Source organism: Capricornis sumatraensis, chromosome 20 (assembly GCF_032405125.1).
Source record: "Capricornis sumatraensis isolate serow.1 chromosome 20, serow.2, whole genome shotgun sequence".
Lineage (NCBI taxonomy): Eukaryota > Metazoa > Chordata > Mammalia > Artiodactyla > Bovidae > Capricornis > Capricornis sumatraensis.
The window spans coordinates 24,277,750-24,301,151 of NC_091088.1; the positions used below are offsets into that span (position 1 = coordinate 24,277,750).

Consider the following 23,402-nt stretch of genomic DNA (forward strand, 5'->3'; position numbering starts at 1 on the left):
TCTTGAATGAATGAGTGACCACAAGGAAAGGAGCAAGAAAGCGTTTTAATCAAATAGAAATGCAGTCAATGCCTTACAGATTTTTTTTTGTATAAGTTCCAGAACACTTTGCTCATTTTATGATTTATGAAAATTGGATGACATGAGAAAAAATAACCAAGGGAGAAATGTGTACTTAAAGGGTTCGTCGACGATCAGTCGTTCAGTCGTATCCGACTCTTGGCGACCCCATGGACTGTGGCACGCCAGGCTTATTTAAGTAATGAAAGAACCAAGCAAGAAACTAGGAATTGTACACACACGAATGAATGAACTTTACGGGACAGGCTGCAGTTCCTCCCCAGGGCAGGAGGCGGCGCTAGGGTCACGCCAACTCAGCCGCCGACAACTCTTGGTCCCTCTGGCTGACCGTCCAACGCCAGTGCCCGAGGACCGTGGGGAACTAGCCAGTAGAAAACCGTCTTAGTTACAGGGTCTGGCGGAAACGTCCAATGAGCGTAGCGGGTCTAGTCAAGGGGCGGTGCCAAGAAGAGGGGCGGAGGGAAGCGGTTAGAGGTGGGAGTTGGCGCTGCGAGCCGGGCAGGGACCGCGGAGCTGAGATGCGGACGGGGCCGCGCCGGTGACCGGAGCTGCCGCCCGACATGAACTCGCTGGAGCAGGCGGAAGGTAGGGTACGCTTCCTGGGCCCTTCCCTAATTCCTCCCGGAAGCTCGCGGGGCTCTAGAGGCGCCGGAATCGTGGAAACCTGGTCGGGAGAGGAGGCCGCGAAGGATGGACTGACGGGGCCCGAAGCTGGGGGCGCGGGGCCCGGCCCAGGGGCCAAGGGGCGGCCGGACACGGCCAGGCGCTGCTTCCGGCGCGCCTGGCCTCCGCCGGCCCTGGAGAGGCGCTGCGTCAGCTCCCCCCCATTCCCCGTGCGTGGACCAGGGAGCTTCTCGCCCAGTTACTTCTTTCTTACTCGTTAGCAAACCGTTGTACTTTGTGCCTTGTAGGGTGCTAACTCACTTTATTTCTTTCTAATAGTCGATAAGAGTTGTATCCCTAATTCCTGCCTTGGTTTTTGGTAACTGCCGGGGTAAGGGAGTGCTTCTTGGTCTCCTTTTTCAAGTTTGAAAAGCGCAACTGAAAATGATACCTTACCTTGCTCATTCAGAGGGAACACCTTGAACGCCCGTGTCTTGTAGAACCAGGCGTCGGCTCTCCAGAAATGCCACATAGATCATCTGTAAGCTCTTGGGAGGCTGGAAAGGGGAGAGTCTTTCCATTACCCATCCGTTAGCTGTATCAGAAGTCCAGTAAGAGTAGACTGAAAGCGTGGCTTAATTAAACATAAGGGCATCGAGACTTTGGTCCTAGGTAAGACATTATCCTAATATAGAGTTCTTGATTCCAGCAGAGTTAAAACTGGACTTCGATCCTTTATTTGCAACCCCAAATTTCTAGCTTTTGGCGCTGACTGAGGCTGCTGCTGATTTTCCACATACCATTTTATGTGAAATTGGAACTAAAGAAACCTAGTGTCAAGTGCATAAAGCTATCATAGTAAAGAAGTAAACAGTGCAAATTTAAAAAAAAGTAAACATGTAAGTCAGTATGCAAGACCTGAAGCAGTTAGAGTATCTGAAATTCATTGTAATAAATTGAGACTAGTAAGAGTGGCTAATTTCAAAATTGAAATCTTTTTACCTAGATCTCAAGGCTTTCGAGAGGAGACTTACTGAATATATTCATTGTTTGCAACCTGCCACTGGACGTTGGAGAAGTAAGTGCCTGGACATTTTAAGGGAAAATAAGCTGACAGTTCATACCTTTATTCTGCCTAGCAGTGATTTGCTTTCACCTAAAACTTTTGATTAACAAATGCTTGCTTAAAAACAAACATATGCTTGCTTTATTAAACCATAATTTCCCTTTTGTTTTGACAGTTCTAGATCTATTTAATATTGTAAATAATGGCATTTTAAAGAAATTTTAAGAAAAGAAACCGACAACCCTAAAAGGATAGTCTTATTTTGTGTGGTTGACTTTTTATGTTTATATTAAAATACATATATTTTGTTAGACATATATGGCAAATCTGGTTACCAGAACACGTAATAAAAATTTCAGTAGTCTGTTTAGCAGTTTTACAATTTTGCCTATAAACTATTGAAGTAAAGTTTGTTAAAGGAAGTGATATTCAACAATACTGTAAAATGTGACTTGAAAGAGTTGTAGTTACTGCCCCATGGAAATATATAGGAAATAGGAAATGTAGACAAATAAATAAGTGATAAGATCAGTAAACAAAATACTTTGTTAACTTATGTTGGGAGAGTCTTAATTTCTTGGCTGTTCATTGCTGAAGTTTAATTTTTTCCAAGAAGAGTGAAAAGTGAAAATTGCTCAGTTGTGTCCCACTCTTTGGGACCCCATGGTCTCTATTATAGTCCATGGACTTCTCCAGGCCAGAATACTAGAGTGGGTGGCCTTTCACTTCCCCAGGGGATCTTCCCAACCCAGGGATCACACCCAGGTCTCCCACATTGCAGGCAGACTCTTCAGATGAGCCACAAGGGAAGCCCGAGAAAGACATACTTTATTTTGAAGTACGATTCAGTTGTTAGGACTGAACTGAAGAGAACTATTGAAGTCAGGGGTCTTTCCCTATGTCAGGATTTTTTGTGTAATTTTTATTAAATTTGTTTGCAAAGTGCTAATCATATGTTACAGGAATTCTGATTGGTCAGAATTCACGAGTAGTAATGATTTTTCTCAAGCTCTCCCGTTTACCTAGGAATTATCCCGAAAACCTTATTTCGCTGTTACTTGGGAATCTTTTTAAATGTATAGGATTATAAAATGTAATATAATGAGTACACTTTTTCTCTGGTTCACCGTCTCAGTGCTTCCATATAAACGACATCAGCTTGTTTAGTATACCCATGTGTATGAGGTCCTGTCTGGTGGGTTTGATTATGATTTTGCTTCAGGAAAAGAAAAATCTGTATACTTTAGTATATTTCTTATTGGAAATATAGAAATGTAAGAAACTGAGTTTAATCTGTTCTGAGCTGAGAGCATAAATTTGAAATTTTGAGTATTATTAAATAACTCAAATGAGGTTGTTTTTCTATGATTTGCCTCTTCTAAAAGTGCATCACCAGAAGTTCTAGATAATTAAGGTTTTGCATTATTTCTGTTGCTCTTTGAAGCTTGATCTGTAAATTTTAAAAATGTTTGCATCCCAATTGAAAGAAAGTAACTGTCTTGGTCTCTAGAACATTAACTAGGTCTTGGTGCCCCTGTATTATTTTTAATAGTATAATAGTATTTTAGTAATATTATTTATTCTCAAGTTTTACTTATGCTCTATCTAGAATTTCTAAAATAATTCTACCTTAATGAGGAAAAAGAATCTTTCTAACTTGTACTGTCAGTAATTCTACCCCAACTTTCCTTAAGTCCCTTGAAGAAAATCTGATACTGATTGGTGTGCTCCACACTCCTAACACTGACCTTTGTTTAATTCAACAACAGGCGGTTGTCTGCAAGGCAAAATTCTTTAGGCCAAGTTCTCAGTGCATTCATAAAAGAGTCTTTGTTTGGTTTGTTTACATTAAAAACTGAGGTTTTGGTGGGGAGTGTTTTTTGTTTTGAATCTACAGAAAGCGTAAAGCACAAAACAGAAATTTACATTAAAGTTTTACCACCTTGGTTCTTACTGCTTTTAATTTCATAAATCTATAGAAACACTGACTAAAGAATTCAGGGGGACAGTATCGGCCTCAGTTACTAAGGTTCGCATTGTTTTGGAGAATTCCCCAAGGTCTTGTGGCCAGTCTCCCTACTTCCTGAGCAGAGCAGATTTTCCGTTTAATGCAGTGCTGCACCCTCTGGCTGTTGTTTAAGAACTGGTAGTAGTATCATAGTAATGGCTTGTTTCCTTACTAATTTCGTGTTTATCTTTCATCAGTGCTTCTTATAGTGGTATCTGTCTGTACAGCTACTGGTGCCTGGAACTGGTTAATAGATCCCGAGACACAAAAGGTAGAAGTTTTGATTTAAAATCTTTCGTAGATTAAGTGAGACAATGGCTATAGCAGTGCTTTGTTTTTTGTAAAATATTAATCAAATGCTACCTATTAGTACTAGTAGTGATATTAATCATGTTAAAAATATGCCTTATATTAATTTGCTTGAAAAAAACTTTGGCTGGCTATTGCAGGTCAAGTATCTTTGCAGAGAAAAAGGTCTAAGAAATACTACTTATATTACTTTTCATTTCTGAACTTGTATGCAGTTGTTATGTATCTCACTATTACATATTTCAGTGTAAACACTATATTTTATTTTGTTCATTTAGTGTCATCAGTACCAACTTTTAAAAACTATACAGCAACATTTTCTTCTACGAGTTACTTTTGTTAATGCCTTTTCTCACCCCGTAAAGCATTCGAGACGACTTTGCAGTAAGCATTATGATTAAATAGTAGATATAAGTGTACTAAGCGGCCAAGACTAGAAAAAAACAGGAGGATGTCAGAACCAGGATGGAAACCTGGTCACTAATACCATAGACCATCTGGACCAGCGTAATTGCCAGGGTCTCTGAAATCACATAGCACCCTTATGACAGAAAGTGAAGAGGAACTAAAAAGTCTCCTGATGAAAGTGAAAGAGGAGAGTGAAAAAGTAGGCTTAAAGCTCAACATTCAGAAAACTAAGATCATGGCATCTGGTCCCATCATTTCATGGGAGATAGATGGGGAAACAGTGGAAACAGTGCCAGACTTTATTTTGGGGGGCTCCAAAATCACTGCAAATGGTGACTGCAGCCATGAAATTAAAAGACGCTTACTCCTTGAAAAGAAAGTTATGACCAACCTAGACAGCGTATTCAAAAGCAGAGACATTACTTTGCCAACTAAGGTCCGTTTAGTCAAGGCTATGGTTTTTCCAGTGGTCTTGTATGGATGTGAGAGTTGGACTGTGAAGAAAGCTGAACGCCAAAGAATTGATACTTTTGAACTGTGGTGTTGGAGAAGACTCTTAAGAGTCCCTTGGACTGCAAGGAGATCCAACCAGTCCATTCTGAAGGAGATCAACCCTGGGATTTCTTTGGAAGGAATGATGCTAAAGCTGAATGAAACTCAAATACTTTGGCCACTTCATGCGAAGAGTTGACTCATTGGAAAAGACTCTGATGCTGGGAGGAATTGGAGGCAGGAGGAGAAAGGGACGACAGAGGATGAGATGGCTGGATGGCATCACGGACTTGATGGACGTGAGTCTGAGTGAACTCCGGTAGCTGGTGATGGACAGGGAGGCCTGGCATGCTGCGATTCATGGGGTCGCAAAGAGTCGTACACGACTGAGCAACTGAACTGAACTGAATTGAAGTCACTGCCAGTTCCATGGTTTTCATCATGAAGAGAACACGTGTGTAAATTCCCTAAACTGTCAAAGCTCTTCTTTTTCAACTTCATTTTATCTTTAAAAAAAAAATTCTGCATGAAGTTTAATATAGGAGACATTGAGAGATCTCCCATTGGACACTGTCTAAGAATATCACTGTGCCAAATGCAATAACAGATTTCATAATGTTATTTCTTGAAGCATCCTTCGATGAAACATGATAGCATGTTTCTGAAATTTCTACCTCTTTCTACCAGCTTGTGCCTTAATTTAAAACTTGAGCTTTTTTGTTAGAGGAAATAATCATCTTCAGTTTTTCAGTGAAGTTTCTTTTCTCCCAGTTCAGTTTTCTTTAGGTATTAATGATACTGTAATTTTCACAAAATTAACCTTACTTCCCCTTTTAAACTATAACTAGACGAACTATTTCCAGTAGCTTTATTTACAACCTTTAAGTTACATAGAAGAAAAACTTAATAATAAGACTTTTGTCAGCAGTCTAAATTTTAGTTCAGACAACCAGGGGGTTATTTACCATGTAATCTCTCTTGACTTTATCCACTTAGGTGGAAACACAAAAGAATAGGAGCGGGGGAGGTTGGTGATGGGATTTCACGTTAATAGAGGAGTTTTTATAATGGATAAGAAATTCTCCTGTGTGTCCCTTTATAGCTGGTACTCATCCTTAGAGGAAGAGTGAAAGAGACTGGCAAGAAAAAGGTCTGTCTTGGGAAATGAATCTGACTTCTAATTGGGAAAAACATAAGCTGATTTCAGCTAGTTGACATCTTAATAAAACATAGAATTAAATGTAATATGAAATAGGCTCAAAATTGTGTAGTTAATGTAATTCTCTAAATTAGGTGAGAATGTAACTATTGGCCTAAACGTCAACTCTATATTTCACTATTTAATAACTTCAAACCTGACAAGAGTTAATAAACAGCAATTGTGTCTGTAAGAAGAGTTGCAAACTCGAAGCCAGTGGCTAGCTGGAGGAACACAGGGGAGAGGGAATGTGGCGAGCTGGAAAGTACAGGAGTGCCTAAACTAAAGGAGGAAATTGTTACTTGGATGCAGTTGATTGTTGCCATGGAGGAGAGAAGGCGGATGCTGACCTAATTAAAGTTAAAACACTGTATGTGCTAATATTGTGCAGGGCTCATAAAACGCAGCTAGCCTGTGGGAATTGAACTGTCCTCAAGGGTTTAAGAAGACATTACTCTGGAATATTAATCTTTCTTCAAGAGCCCATCCTTCTGGGAGCCATCTCCTTCCTGATGTTTTCAACCTGTCATCTCTGCACTTGACAAAATTTATTTAACCAGTACCATGCTAGGCCCCTGTTCTTCCTTAAGTTTAGTTCGCTGTCTTGAAACACGTACACACATCTTAGTATGAGAGTGGAGCACAGATGCCCTTAGTTTGATTCTGTTACTCCCATCTAGTTTCTAGTCCACTTGATTTCTTTTTCTCGACTCTAAATACTTGCCTTCTCCATCTGCATTCTGATTCCCGGTAGTCTGGCTTCAGTGCCATTCTGGATCCTGTTCCCTTGTCCTTCTACATAGTCTCAGAATTGTGGATGGCTCTGTGTTTTTTTCTGCCATCTGATTATGCTCATATCTGAAATTAGCCCTTTGTTTCTCTTGAACTGTAGTTTTTTATAGATAGCTACTAATTATTCTCTCCTGAAATGTCCTGTGGCCATCTAAATCTAGTAACTTCAAAACCAAACTCATGTTTTGTCTCTTTCGTAAAGAAAGGGTGATGCTGAAACTGAGTCTTGTAAGGATATGTAGGAGCTAGCCAGGTGAAGAGAGAAAAGGAAAATGGTAGTGATTAGACTGAGACCAGGTTGTGTATGCAGTTTGCTCACTTCTGCTTTTTAACAGGGAAGGTAGCTAGATCCTGTCTGACTTGTGTTTCATTGAGATTAGAGGCTTCATCTCCATTCATTCAACAATATTTATTGAGCACCTGTATTTGCCTGGGTGGTTGCTCAGTCGTGTGCACTTCTTTGCAACCTTTTGGACTGTAACCCGCCAGGCTCCTCTGTCCATGGGATTTCCCAGGCAAGATTACTGGGGTGAGTTGCCATTTTCCTGCTCCAGGGGATCTGCCCAGCCCAGCAACTGAATCCCTGTCTCCTGTGGATCCTGCATTGGAGGCTATCCTGATTCTTTACCCCCTGAGCCGCTGGGGAAGCCCCTGAGCACTGATATTTGCCAAGGCCTGTTTCAGGCATTGGGAAAATAGCAATGCCGCGCCCAGGACAGTGTCCCTCCTCCTGCAGAGCTTTTTTCTTTTTGGCCATGGCACATGGCATGTGGAATCTTTCCTAACCAGAGATCAAAGACCCCTTCTCTGGGAGCATGGAGTCTTAACCACTGGACCGCCTGGGAAGTCCATGGAACTTGTAGTCTTATGCTTTTTAAATTACTTCTCACTAGGAAGGGTTCAGTAAATATTGTCAGTAGGGTATTTTTTTTAATTATAGAATTGAATTTGTAATGGTTGAAGCATTTGAAATGAATGGAGGGAATATTACTATACTGTTTTGCTGCATTGAAGATTTAAAACAGACATTAATTTGTGTAGCATAGCAATATGAAGAACTGGGATTTGGGAAAGTCTTCAAATTCCCTTTTTTTTGCCTTGCCTCGCAGCTTATGGGATCCCAGTTCCCTCTTGTTCCTTGTTCAGTGGCTAAGTTATCTCTGACTGTTTGTGATCCCACGGACTGCAGCATGCCAGGCTTAGCGGTCCTTCACTGTCTTCCAGAGTTTGCGCAGACTCATGTCCATTGAGTTGGTGATGCCATCCAACCATCTCATCCTCTGTTACCCCTTCTCCTCCTGCCCTCCACTCTTTCCGCACCTCTGAGTCTTTGCCACTGCGTTGGCTCTTTGCATTAGATGGTCAAAGTATTGGAGCTTCAGCTCCAGCATCAGTCCTTCCAGTGAATATTCAGGGTTGATTTCCTTTAAGATTGACTGGATTGGTCTCCTCCTCGTCCAGCTGACTCTCAGGAGTCTCCTCCAGCACCACAATTCAAAAACATTGATTCTTCTTTATGGTCCAACTCTCACATCCAGGCATGATTATGGGAAAAACCATAGCTTTGACTATATGGACCTTTGTCAGCAAAGTGATGTCTCTGCTTTTGAATACAGTCTAGGTTTGCCATAGCTTTTCTTCCAAGGAGCAGTTCCCTGACTAGGGATCAAACCCAGGCCATGGCAGTGAAAGGCCAAAAGCCACCAGGGAACTCAGCAAGTTCTCACACTTTAGAGAATTAAATGTTACATGTTTTCATGCACGAGTAAAGAAATAGGAGTCAATACTGTTCTAAGACTTTTAACATTTTTGTGTTTCAAACTCTTCTTTTGACAGGTGTCCTTCTTCACATCATTATGGAACCATCCATTTTTCACCATTAGCTGTATCACTCTAATAGGCTTATTCTTCGCTGGGATTCACAAGAGAGTAGTTGCACCGTCAATGTATCCTTTATCATGAATTGAATTTTATTCCCTGAACTAAACTAAAACACCTCTCTGGTGTCGTTAAAAGCTTACTTTTGAAATACAAATTTTCCTTTGACCGTATTTATTCAGTATAGCTGCTCGATGTCGAACTGTGTTAGCAGAATACAACATGTCTTGTGATGATGTAAGTATTTTCATTAGAAAACTGTAGACAGTATGTGAAAGGACTGAAGTTCTTTGGTTTAAGTGAAAAAAGCGTTAAAAATAATTTGTCTCAATGGAATTAATAGGGAGAATATTCATTGTAGCATTGATTTGAAGACACTTTTTAAAAAAATACTGTAACATCCCTGAAAATTGAGATACATCTAATAATCAGTGGTGTCTCATAGTTAAATTGATAGAGAGTATAATCTGTCTTAATGACATAAAGTCATGATGCATCTTCTAACTGAAGCTGTCTTAGCTTCAGTGAAATACAGTGGTCACTATTGGCCAAAAATGACTCGCTGGGAGTTGGGTTTATAAACTACTGTTACTTGTCTCATGCTGTTGTGTATATAGGGTTTTAAATCGAGGAATAGATTAATTGATAGACTGTAGACGTATGAACCTGCCGTTTGTTTTAAAAAATCACGTATCCGTATGATGAGAATATGTCACAATATTGATTTTATTTATAAAAAGCATTTTTACCTTCAACTTAAAAAACTATTTAGTAATACTTACCCAGTATAGAAAATTAAAATAAAAGGCCAAGAAAATTTTAGGGCAGGAGAACAACTGGATCAGTGAGAGAATGTAGAGGATAGTATCCACGATATTTGAAGACTGATTAAAAATCAGTAATAAAAAGACAAATAGTGCATTTTTAAAATGGGAAAAGGTTAAGTCATATCACACAAGTGGAAATACAGATGGATAAAGGTGAAGACTGGACAGCCTCGTTTATCATGGAGGAAGTGCAAAGTTAAACAGTTCATTTATAAATGAACTGATTAGTGAAAATTAAATACTTTATAACTAGCATTGTGCTGACATGATGCGCCACACTCCGCTTGTTGGGAATATACATTGATACAGTAGGTTGCCATTTCTCTTGCCAGGGAATCTTCTTGACCCAGCGATTGAACCCAAAACCCAGATCTCCTGCATTTTAGGTAGATAACTTTACCATCTGAGCCACCAGGGAAGTCCTTTTTGAAGGATAGTTTTCGTCATTCTTATAAAATGTAGTATGTACTTGCCTCATGACCTAACCATTCTGCTTTTCTTCTCCTACCCTGGTTAGGGGTACCATCCCACAGGTACACAGGGTTGTTCATTATAACATCCTTAGTAGTGAAAAAAAAAAATGGAAATAATTTTTGTGTCTCAATAAGGGAGTGTTGAAATAGGCTGTGGTAAAGCCATATCATAGGAAATCAAAAGTAAATCTGTAAATACAGACGTGGAAGCATCCAAGACATAATGTTAGGAGCAAAAAGTAAATTAACAAACAATATGCTCAGTTTGGTGCTTTTTTTTTTTTAAAGTTTTAATTAGGGAAATTTCCAAACATAAGAAGGCAAAGAGAAGAGCTAAATGAACTTCATTTATCCTCGACCGGTATCAACAGTAAATCAGCTCTTGGCCATTCTTTTTTGTTTTCATGGCCGTTCTTATGTGTACCCCTGCCCACCTTCCCCATCATCAGGTTATTTAGAAATGAAACGCTTCATTAGCATGTTAGAAGCCCCAAATTTTTATTCATATATGTGAATGTAAATCCATTTAAGAAACAGTATGTAAGAATTCATGCTGAAACTGTTTTCTTCTGTAAGAGGACTAGAATTTGAAGTAAATGGAAAGGATGACTTTGGCTTTTCTTATTAGAACTTTTTATTAAATCCATGGTATTTTTACACAGTGGAATACTACACATCTTATAATAGCAGGTTAAAAAGATACAAAAGTGCTGAAACATAGTAGCATTGGTGAGTTTCAAAAACACACTGAGTGAAAGAAGTAGAAGCGAAAGAACACACACTGTGTGATTCTATTTATTTGCAGGTCAGAGACAGGCAGGTTAATCTGTGGTGAGCAGTTATGTCGGGAGCTCAGGTTCCATTGACCTTAGAAAGAAGCATGGAGGAACTTTCTAAGTGGTGGTGATGTTCTGGAGCTTGCCTTCAGAGGTGGCAACTTGGGTCTATACATTTGTCAGAACTTAACAATTTTATATGAATTACACCCCAGTAAAACAGTAGAAAACTTAGTATCAAAGTTCTACCAAGATACAAAAGTATTACCAAAAATTAAGGGAAAGTAAGACTTGAGAGGGAGCCAGAATCCTGATAACATTTTTGACCTAGAACCTTGCAACCAAAGATAATCACCATGTTTTATGTTTTATTGTGTATCTCATGTACTTATAAGAGAAAGATGTTATAATCAAGTTTATGAGTAAAGAACCTCTAAACAGTGTTACAGCGTTTTCAGTTCTGCTCTTTGACCCAGTGTTAGGATTTCAGAGCTGCCATATATTGGACATTAACTGTATACCAGGTCTTGGGCCTGTTTTTCTTGTTTATATGCATGGTCTCAGTTAACGTCGTCCACTTTGTTTAATTACATAGTGCTCCGCTTTGTGGATGCGTCATAATTCCGTCCACACTTTCATGTTGTATATGTTGTGCATACTTCGTTAGAACGAGCTCCATGAGGACAGGAAACTCGTTTGTTACTGGGTCTTTAACGTCTCTTGAGGCCTGGCACATGATAAGCACTCAGTAAATCTTGAATGAAAGAATAGGACTTAAATGTGCGTCCTTATACTTGCATCTCTTCAGATAAGTTCCTAGAAATGAAATTCTTTGGATTATATGGTATGTGCTTTTTTTTTTTGGATAAATATGACACTGGCCCTACTGTATCCATCTGCACATGGATACAGAAGAGTTGTATCCATGTGCGTTGAATACCAACAGCATATGAATGTCTATCATTGCAACCTTAGGTTTGCATTTTAACTTGAGGAAATTAAAGTTTTGATGTTAGAAAATGGGAAAAGTTTTTGTTCAGATACACAGTTTTATTTATGTTTTATAGACTCCACTTGGTAAGGAGCATAAATTAGCCTATACAAGTCTGGATTTTATTTTATCCAATGGGTTGGTTGACTGATTTTCAGGAAGATTGTATGTGTGTGTTTTAAAGTACTAAAGATTGTAGAAGAAAATTCTACACAAAGAACACTTTGAAGATATAACTATTAATTGCTTAATCTTGACTAAATATAGAGGGGTGTTCTGATGCCTTACAAGGCTTTTAGGAAAGTGGTGATACTTTTAATAGAACTGTATATATATATTTTTTAACCTTTTTTTCTTTTCATTTTTACAGACAGGAAAGCTAATTTTGAAACCTAGGCCTCATGTTCAATGACAATCTATACTCATTGGTTTGGGACTTTAAACAACCTTTCTTCAAAAAGTGATAACAGCAAAAAGCCATAAAAGACTCCTTTTGCAGTTGGACATGTGACTGTCAGAGCAACAGCGGACAAGAAAGGTGCAATATTTACCCAGATGGTCTTCGTGATGATGACCCTCATTATCAGTGCTGTGGTACCTTTGATTATCTGTGTTTCAGTATCAGTGTCACTTTAGTACTTCAGATCCTGCGAAGATTTTTGCAGATGAAGTATGTATGTAATATGTTACTAAGTTAAACTTAGAAACAGAACCTCATCCAGTTTTTATAATGTATTTTTGCAAACTACTGTAAATAGCCAATCAATGCCAATGTTAAAGAGGAAATGTTATGTGGACATCGTTCTCCTGCACCAGTATTTCAAGAACATCCGCTTGCCATCTCCACAGCTCTTTAAAACCGGCTGTTATTTACAGCTGTGCCTTTTACTCTGTACTCCTCTTTTAATCATAATGCAGGAAAAACAGCAGATTGAGCTTAGGCTAAGGAAAATTCATCTCCATTATGTTGTAAGAAATTGTAGATGTTTTGAGAAACAGTTTTTGTTAAACCAGATAGTGAATTTCAGCCACTATTTTCCAGGTTCATTGTTTTCATTTAATGCTAAATATACTTTATATTTTTTTAAATGATTTTAAGAACACTCCAAAGGCTTCTGAGTAGACAAATTTAGTTATAAATTACACATTGTCTGGGAATTTGACAGTCATTGTTTTAGATTATTGGATTTTATGCTGTGGTAGACATGCTGTTAAACTAGTATTGTGCAGGTGTGATTGGTCATCCACTCCATCATGGGATCACTTGGGAGCAGTGCCACAAACTAGAGTCTAAAATTCTCACTGTTTAGAGAGTGTTAATGACATACTGTGTATGCATATTAGCCACATGTACTATAATAACCCTTAAGATTAAACTATTGGGATTGCTGTAAATATTTTAAAGAACTGGAGGTGCCTTTTACCTGTTTATTAGAAGATTTTGAAAAGGTTTAAATTATTTCATGAGCAATCTTTTTAATTTCATTTAATGTAAAGCTGAAAATTCAAAGACAGGACAAAAAATTTTTAACAAGGCTGCCATTTATCTTAAATGTGTTCATCTTGGCTTTCACATGTATAAAATTTTATTCTTTGAACTGCAGCAATAAACCCTCTGCTCCTACTAAGTCTTAAGAGGGTATTCTATATATTCTTCATTGTTTTATTTCCTGTAAAATTTGTAGGTAAATATGTGCATAAAAATAAATACTTTATATATACATAGTGATTGGGCTTTTCCTTGGTTTAAGTCTGTAACTGAAAAGAATTTTAAACATACTGTGTGTCAGGTACAGGTTGGTTCCAAATGAGATATTTTACTCTAACTGTAGGTTCAGTAGAGCCAATTTCAAGTGACGACTGAAGGTCCACAGTTTATCAGGCTGTCAGTACTTTTACTATGTCTTATTCTGTGTGCTGTGTGCTCAGTTACTCAGTTGGGTCTGCCGTGGACTATGGTCCACCAGGCTCCTCTGTCCTTGGAATTTTCCAGGCAAGGATGCTGGAATGGGTTGCAATTTCCTACTCCAGAGGATTTTCCTGACCCAGGAACTGAACCCAGGTCTCTTGCGTCTCTTGCATTGGCAGGTGAATTCTTTACCACTGCACCACCTGAGAAACCCCATTTCTTATTCATCGTTATCTAATAACATTTGGCGCTTAATTAGGAAATTCAGGTTTTCTCAAAAACTGATCGCTAGTTTCCTCCAAGAGTATAAAACTAAAGAGCGATTTCATATGTCCTAAATCCTTTATGGAATCATCAGCTACTTCATGTATTTAACAAAAGCCTTGACTCTCCTTCCCTAGAAATCTACGTCTGTGTAATGTATATATTTCACACGTACATGGAGAGGATTCCAAGGATTTCCTGATGCCAGACTGCTTAGAATCCATTGGCTCCAAGAAACTTTTGTTACAGTACCAAAGACTTTTCATACCTTAACTTCTAGCAGAATAATTTATTTTCCAAAAAAGTCTTTACTCTGATTGAAATGGCCCAAGGATCCTTGCCAAGCTAGCTTCTTAACCACCAGCACCCTCACTCTTGTATGCCCTTCCACACTGTTAGGAAATTACTGTTGAGACTAGTCCTCTAACTTTACAGGTGGGAAAGGCAGTCTTAGATTTTCAAAGTGACTTTACATCCACTTGACTGACTGAAGACAACCAACACTAAGTCTCTTGACTCAGATTGAAAGGGTGCATGTGTGTGACTCAAGTCATGAGCCATTACAATGGTATGGTTAAGAATGTACACTCTTACGCCAAACTGTCTGGATTCTGATCTCAGATCTACTACTTGCTACTTTTGTAACCTTAGGCAAATTATGTAGCCTTAGTTTTTTCATTTATAAAATGGGCATGATGCCAGTCTTTAGATAGGGAAAGGCACAATGTATAAGATAAAGGTGTATTGCCAGTCATTCAGGCTTATATCCAGTATTATTAATTCACAGAGAGCACTTAACCAGCGCTTGGCTACAGAGTCAGTGCTCAGTAAATCTAGTTGTTAAACCAAACACTAAAGAAAGAAAGCCTCATTGTTACAGCTGCTGCTGCTGAGTCGCTTCGGTCGTGTCCGACTCTGTGCGACCCCATAGACGGCAGCCTACCAGGCTCTGCCCCTGGGATTCTCCAGGCAAGAACACTGGAATGGGTTGCCATTTCCTTCTCCAATGCATGAAAGTGAAGTCGCTCAGTCGTGTCCGACTGCAGCCTTTCAGGCTCCTCCATCCATGGGATTTTCCGGGCAAGGGTACTGGAGTGGGCTGCCATTGCCTTCTCTGCGTTATTACAGCTACTTTACCTAATACTAACATCTCAGTTGAGATGGCCATGAGGGGAGATTTTAAGTTAGAAGGCTAAATGCTAAGATTTGTAATGTAAAAACCCATAGTGAAACTGACATAGCTTCATTATAACTTCAAGTCAAAAGAAACATTGTTTATCCTTGCTTTCTGTATTCTAATTTTCCTACAGTTATCTGTCAATATCAGACATTTGCCCCTGCCCTACCCTAAAAAATCATTTTTTAAAATCTAACAAATTGTTATTATGAAAAATTTTAAATGTAGAAGTAGAGAAAGTGGTATAGTGGACACCCATGGACCCATTGCCCAACTTTAACAGTTACCAACATAAACGTAACCAATTTGTCTTGTGTTGTACTTCCTCACCCCCACAGAGGATTATTTTGAAGTAAAGCCTAGATAATTTTTCATTAAAACCGTAAATATTCCAGTAAATATCTCCAAAAGATAAGGACTCTTTCAACATAGTCAACAATAGTGTATCACATGTAAAGCAATAATTTTGTACCATCAAAGTTACGAAGGGGCTGTTGCTCGCTTCTGCTTTCAATCTTCCCCAGCATCAGGGTTTTCCAGTGAGTCGGCTCTTGGCATCAGGTAACCAAAGTATTAGAGCTTCAGCATCAGTCCTTCCAGTGAATATTCAGGGTTGATTTCCCTTAGGGTTGACTGGTTTGATCTTGCTCTCCAAGGGACTCTTAAAAGAGTCTTCTCCAGCACCACAGTTTGAAAGAATTATTTGGTGCTCAGCCTTCTTTATGGTCTGACTCTCACATCCATACGTGACTACTAGAAAAACCATAGCTTTGACCATATAGACCTTTGTTGGTAAAGTGATGTCTCTCCTTTTTAATACACTGTCCAGGCTTGTCATAACTTTTCTTCCAAGAAGCAAGCATCTTTTATTTTGGTGGCTACAGTCACCCTCTTTAGTGATTTTGGAGCCCAAGAAAATAAAATCTGTCACTGTTCCCACTTTTTCCCCATCTGTTTGCCTTGAAGTGGTAGGACTGGATGTCTTGATCTTAGTTTTTTGAATGTGGAGTTTTCAGGCAGCTTTTTCACTCCCTTACCCTCATCAAGAGGCTCTTTAGTTCCTCTTTGCTTTCTGTCATTAGAGTGGTATCGTCTGCATGTCTGAGGTTGTTACTTCTCCCTGCAATCTTTTTTTCCCTCCCTGCAATCTTGACTCTATTTTGTGATTCATCCAGCCCAGCATTTCACATGATGTACTCTGCATAGAAACAGGGTAACTATATCATCTTGATGTCCTCCTTTCCCAATTTTGAACCAGTCTGTTGTTTCATGTCTAGTTCTAACTGTTGTTCCTTGACCTGTATACTGGCTTCTCAGGAGGCAAGTAATACGGTTTGATATTCCCATCTCTTTAAGAATTTTCCACAGTTTGTTGTAATCCACACAGTCAAAGGCTTTCACATAGTCAATGCAGCAGAAGTAGATGTTTTTCTGGAATTCTCTTGCTTTTTCTTTGATCCAGTGGATGTTGGCAATTTTACCTCTGGTTCCTCTGCCTTTTCTAAATCCCACTTGTAGAATTCAGGTACTGTTGAAGAAATTTTTAAAAAGAATCAGATAAATTTGAATAGCCACAGTTTGGGGAAAAAAATAACAACCTAGGGTCTGGGACTGGGTTTCTGAAATGCCTATTTCTAAATTATGTCTGATTACATTTGTGAACTCATGCATGTAAAATATGTTTTTAATAAATTATGTAAAATGACTCCAGTCAAGAGCTTCCAGAGTAAAGAGCATCATCACAGTGAACATCACTGCTATCTCCTCCATGTATCAACAACTTCAAAGAAAATGGAGAACCCACACGCAGTGCACCTTGAAAGTCCAGTATAACTGCTATGCAGCGTAGACAGGTCCCAGTCCGGATAAGGGCAGGAGGACAGGAGAACGGTCACAGGGAGAAACTGGAGTGGGTATGTTGGAACATGTGAGAAATACAATTGACAAAGTAACGAAAATAAGGCAGTTACCAAGTCCAAGGAAAATGAAGGATTGTATAAGAAAGAGGCTGGTTTCAGTGGACTTCCTAGACGTTTTAACTTTCCTGTTGGCTCAGAATGTAAAGAGTTTGGCTGCAATGCAGGAGACCTGGGTTCAGTTCCTGGGCTGGAAAGATCCCCTGGAGAAGGAAATAGCAACCCGCTCCAGTATTCTTGCCTGGAGAATCTCATGGACAGAGGAACCTGGAGGGCTACAGTCCATGGGGTCACAAAGAGTCAGACACGACTGAGTCAATAATACTTAGACATTTAGCAGTGAGTAATATTTGCATTGTCCAAGTAATTTGAATCGCGATAGTTGATTTAACCAAGCATTGTGGTATGGTTTTGTTGGATGAAGTAGAAATGGAGGAGAAGGTACAGGAGAGTAAACTCTTTATACCTACCAGGGCAAGAAGGCAAGAAAGAGTAATAATAGCTCACTCTTGGGAATATGGAGATAATAACAGGAGAAACAGAGTTGAGAATGTCTGCTTCTTAGTAGACATTGGCTTGGGGTTGGGGAGAAGAAAAGCAAGGGACTGCTGTTCTTCCTTATAACTTTTCGAATTCGAATTGCCAAACTTCAGACTTCAGTGAGGCAGCAAAATAAAATATAAGTTTGCTGGGGGCAGTAGTTCATTTTAGGAAACACTATAGAGTGTTTTGCCCAGTTTGGGACCCCTTGCTCTGCTCTTATACTTAGTCATTTTCTATGTTCCTCCTTGTACCTGGCGTTACCCAATAAAACTTTGGTGTTTTTTTTTTTTTTTTTTTTCAATTTGCTAGCTCTTCAGTAGATACCAAAAAATTCATTAGGAGACAATGTATTGGAGTTATTACGAGCCAATTCGAGTCTGTGTGTGTAGGGGCAGTCCTGTCTTTGTCATTTACAAATCACTTGCTCTTAGGCAAGTAACTTCTCAGTGCCTCGCTTCCCTCATCTCTGACATGGCAATGCATGTCACATGGGATTGTTGATGGGTTACACAGCTTAATCCACGCAGAGCTCTCAGTGTCTGGCACATAGCGATGGCTCAATAAATACTGTCAAGGGTACCCTCACTCTCCAAGTAGGGAATGGAATCCGTTATAATTACCAATGAGTATGGGGGAGATGATCAAAACAGGGATAGGTTCTGCAGGCTTTTTAAAAAATCAACTTTATTGAGGTTAATTTAAAACAACTCATTTTTATCATAAAATGCAGTTTTAACTGTACAGTTTGATGAATTTTGATAAATATAGTACCCCTGTAAAAACCATTACAAGGAAGATGCAGAACAGTCACCCCAAAGGGTTCCCTCACACCGTTTGCCAGTCAGCTCCCATCCCCAACCTCTGGCTCTGGGCAACCCTTGTCAGCTCTATCACTATAGATGAGATTTGTGGTTTCTAGAGTTTCACATAAATGAAATCATAGTATAATCATACAGTACAGTTCTCTTTTGTCTGGTTTCTTTTGCCAAATACATTTTTGAGGTTTTTATCTATGTTAATACATGTATCTGTAATTCATTCCCTTTCATTGCTTTTTTGTTTCTTCATTGACCTGTTGATAGGTATTCTAGTTTGGGGCTGTTATTAATAGAGCTTTTGTGAATATTCATCTACAGGTCAGTGTGGATATATTCACTTTTCTGGGAACACCTGGATCATAGGCTGAGTATATGTTAACTTTATAAGAAACCACCAAACTGTTATCTTTCTTTTTTTTCATTGTTTATTTATTTTTATCCTTCTCAATTTATTATTGGAGTGGCTTCTCTTGTTGCAGAACCTGGGCTCTAGGCTCATGGGTTCAGTAGTTGTGACACGTGGGTTTTGTTGCCCTGAGGCATGTGGAGTCTTCCCAGACCAGCAATTGAACCTGTGTCCCCTGCATTGGCAGGCAGATGTCTCACCATTGAGCCACCAGGGAGGTCCCCACCAAAATGTTTTCTGAAGTAGTTGCCCCATTTTACATTCCCACCAGCAATGTTTGAGAGTTCCAGGAGCTATACAACCACTGTAAAGGCTAAAATGAGAAAGACTGACAATACTGGTTTAGGTGATAGCTGACTCTGTTGATTTTGGGGTATACAGGATGCTCTTAAAATATACTCCCATCACTCTCTTTGGATCAAAATCATTAAGATTTGTTGCTTTCCAAAGGTTGATTTTGAACTGTGCTGCTGGAGAAGACTCTTGAGAATCCCTTGGACAACAAGGAGATCAAACCAGTCAGTCCCAAAGGAAATGAATCCTGAATATTCATTGAAAGTTCAGTTCAGTCGCTCAATCGTGTCCGACTCTTTGCGACCCCATGGACTGCAGCACGCCAGGCTTCCCTGTCCATCACCAACTCCCAGAGTTTACCCAAGCTCATGTCCATTGAGCTGGTGATGCCATCCAACCAACTCATCCTCTGTCATCCTCTTCTCCTTCAATCTTTCCCAGCATCAGGGTCTTTTCCAATGAGTCAGTTCTTCACATCAGGTGGCCAAAATATTGGAGTTACAGCTTTAACATCAGTCCTTCCAATGAATACTCAGGACTGATCTCCTTTAGGATGGACTGGTTGGATCTCCTTGCAGTCCAAGGGACTCTCAAGAGTCTTCTCCAACACCACAGTTCAAAAGCATCAATTCTTAAGTACTCAGCTTTCTTTACAGTACAACTCTCATATCCATACACAACTACTGAAAAACCATAGCCTTGACTAGATGAACCTTTGTTGGCAAAGTAATGTGTCTGCTTTTTAATATGCTGTCTAGGTTGGTCATAACTTTCCTTCCAAGGAGTAAGCGTCTTTTAATTTCATGGCTGCAGTCACCATCTGCAGTGATTTTGCTGCTGCTGCTAAGTTGCATCAGTCGTGTCCAACTCTGTGTGACCCCATAGACAGCAGCCCACCAGGCTCCTCCATCCGTGGGATTCTCCAGGCAAGAGTACTGGAGTGGGGTGCCATTGCCTTCTCCACAGTGATTTTGGAGCCCCCCAAAAATAAAATTTGCCACTGTTTCCACTGTTTCCCCATCTATTTCCCATGAAGTGATGGGACCAGATGCCATGATCTTAGTTTTCTTAATGTTGATCTTTAAGCACAAGCTGGAATCAAGATTGCCAGGAGAAGTATCAGTAACCTCAGATATGCAGATGACACCACCCTTATGGCAGAAAGTGAAGAAGAACTAAAGAGCCTCTTGAAAGTGAAAGAGGAGAGTGAAAAAGTTGGCTTAATTCATTGGAAGGACTGGTGCTGAAGCTGAAGCTACAGTACTTTGGCCACCTAATGCGAAGAGCCAACTCATGGGAAAAGACCCTTTGCTGGAAAAGATCGAGTGCAGGAGGAGAAGGGGTCAACAGAGAATGAAATGGCTGGATAGCATCATGGATTCAAGGAACATGAGTTTGAGCAAACTCCAGGAGATGGTGAAGGACAAGGAAGCCTGGTATGCTGCAGTTCATGGGGTCGCAAGGAGTCTGACACACACGACTTAGCAACTGAACAACAACAACAAAGGCTGGTTGAGTTCGATGGAATTTAGGGCGACTCAGGATTAAATCCTATGAGGTAGAAATTATAGGTTCTAATCTAGGTATTTTTCATAGTGTTTATTTCGGCCAAACAGCCAACAAAGCAGGCAATAGTTTTCAAGGGCAGAAATGTGAATATCCTACAACACAAAATCGATTTGGCTCATTTTAGGCAAGACCACTAGGTTTCAGCTTTCTTTAAAAATTTTTTTTTAATATTCTCTATTTGAAGAAAGTTTTAACCTGCTAGGACAAAATAAAAAATTTGAAATGCTATATCAGCAATTGGTATTATTTTTGTCACTTTTGCTATTGGCTAAACATGTGAAATGACAGTTTAAGCCTGAACTTTTTATAGAGAGGCTATTACTAAAAGCTCAGCCTCTCTATAATATCGGTGCTAAATCAAATTCTGGAGACAGAGTTTGGAATGAAGTAGGAAAGGACAGCTTCATTGCTTTGCCAGGCCAAGGAAGACACACCAGGCTCTGCCTCAAAAAACTGTGTCCCCTACCCCAGAGAACTTGATGAGGGTTTTTGTGTTAGTGGGTCAAAGGTGGGGTCTCTGACAAGATTAGGGTGTGAGCAGAGTCTCAGGTGTTCAGTCTCCTAATCTTGATGAGCTTTTCGGGTACCCTTAATCCTGCATCAGGTGTTATGTGTTGACTGCTCCTCCTTTGATTAGCAGCTGTTCCAGTCTGACCCTTGGAACCCAGGGAAGGTCATAATGGCTGGAGTCTTGCCTACAAGAAATGGGGGAGAGAACGGCCTCTGTGCCTGGGAACCCGACAGGGCCCCACTTGTTTTCAAGGCTATATATTTCTTTTGGATGTAAAATGTATCATTAATCATGATCTTTTAATTCATATGATTTTGCATGTTATATCACATATGATACAGATTCCCTAGGTAGTCAGTGTGTAACTTTTTTTTTAACATTTGAGATGCACAAAAAAAGCTGTCAGTCATCTAAAAAAATTCCTTACTTTCAGTTTTACTTGAAAATTTGATAAACCCTGATTTTGATCTGGCTTAGAAGGTAATGAAAAAGCAAAATTTTATAATCACAGTTACTTATCTGTGATTCCATGATCGGTTAAAACAAATAAAACATATAGGAAAATACAATAATCTTTAGATGCCCGAAAGCTAGTTCTTGACAAGCTCATTTAAAAGCAAATGGGAAGACTTTCCTGGGTGGCCCAGTGGCTAAGACTCTATGCTCCCAAGGCAGGAGGCCTGCGTTCCATCCCTGGTCAGGGAGCTAGATCCTACATGCCACAAGTAACCCACGTGCCACAACGAAGATGGAAATTTCCGTATTCCACAGGAAGACCCAGCACAGCCAAATAAAAAAGACCGAAAAAAAAAAAATGAATTTTAAAAAACACACAGGAATATACCGGCTCCTTACTGGAGAGCTTGGTCTGTGGTCTGTGCTCAGTCGCTCAGTCACGAGCGATTCTTTGCAGCCTCGCGGACTGTCGAAGCACCTAGACTGGATTCATAAAGAGCTGGGCAAAGAAAGTGAGCAACTACCAACAGGAAGAAAGTGTTGCCCATCTGGGAGAAAAAAGAACTGCAGAATTAAATGGGTTTATTTGGAAAATTACAATGTTTTTAAAGTGAGAAATTTCTAAGAACTCTACAAACATTAAGACTGTTATACTACATGGAACTCGTGCTACAGCTAACCTGGAAACAACAGTCCACAATATTCATATTAATGGTATTGATCTTAACAAAAGGTACGAAATGCCAATCTAGACACGGGAGTCGTGGGAGGAGCCCTGAGCGGGGCAGAGTCTCTGGCTCCAGGGGCAGCCGCTGATCTGTGGCAGGTAGGTGTGGGGTAATACGAAAGGAATAGGTACTCCATCCGGAAATTGAGTCACGTTTTTTTTTCTTTTTTTTACATTTAAAACAAATTATGTCTTTTTGGCTGTGCTGGGTCTTCACTGCTGCATGCAGGCTTTCTCTAGTTGCGGCGAGTGGGGGCTACTCCTCACGGCAGTGTGTATGTTTCTCTTTGCCGCGGCTTCTCTTGTTGAGGAGCCCGGGCCCTGTGGTGCATAGTCTTTGGTGGTTGGGGCACACAGGCTTAGTTGTGGCAAGGCATGTGGAATCTTCCCGGACTAGGGATCAAACCCGTGTCCCCTGAATTGGCAGGCAAATTCTCAACCACTGGATTACCAGAGAAGTCAAATCACAATTCTTTTTAAAATTGTTCATGATTTTAAAAAAAATATATGCAAAGACTACCTGCTCATTCTGGAAAACCTCCAAAATAAAATATTTCAAAAGTAAGATAGATAATCTCCTTTAATTCCCCCATAGTCAAACACAAGTTACGCTTTGCTATATATGTGAAAGAAAAGTGTTAGTCACTCAGTCGTGTCCTACTCTTTGCAACCCCATGGACTGCAGCCCACCAGGCTCCTTCTGTCCATGGAATTCTCCAGGCAGGAATACTGGAGTGGGTTGCCATCACTTCTCCAGGGGACCTCCCTGATGCAGGGATTGAACCCAGGTCTTCTGCATAACAGGCAGATTATTTACTATCTGAGCCACCAGGGAAGCCCTTGGTATATATACTTCCAGAGATATTCCCTCTGTGTGTGCTTTTCTGTAAATGGGATTTTACTATATATG

General features: G+C 39.8%; 1 protein-coding gene across 2 annotated transcripts; it reads left to right on the forward strand.

Moving 5' to 3' along the window:
- Positions 1–586: 586 nt before the first annotated feature.
- CNEP1R1 (CTD nuclear envelope phosphatase 1 regulatory subunit 1) lies at positions 587–13,569 on the forward strand. Of its 2 annotated transcripts, XM_068992557.1 has the most exons (7): positions 642–671; positions 1,024–1,075; positions 1,691–1,762; positions 3,956–4,029; positions 8,794–8,903; positions 9,018–9,072; positions 12,273–13,569. In XM_068992557.1, the coding sequence occupies exons 1-7, from the start codon at positions 642–644 to the stop codon at positions 12,312–12,314; spliced, it is 435 nt and encodes a 144-aa protein (XP_068848658.1). In that variant the 3' UTR covers positions 12,315–13,569. The 2 variants fall into 2 exon arrangements, with proteins under 2 accessions (XP_068848659.1, XP_068848658.1); XM_068992558.1 differs by lacking the exon at positions 1,024–1,075 and having other exon boundaries at positions 587–666.
- Positions 13,570–23,402: the final 9,833 nt, after the last annotated feature.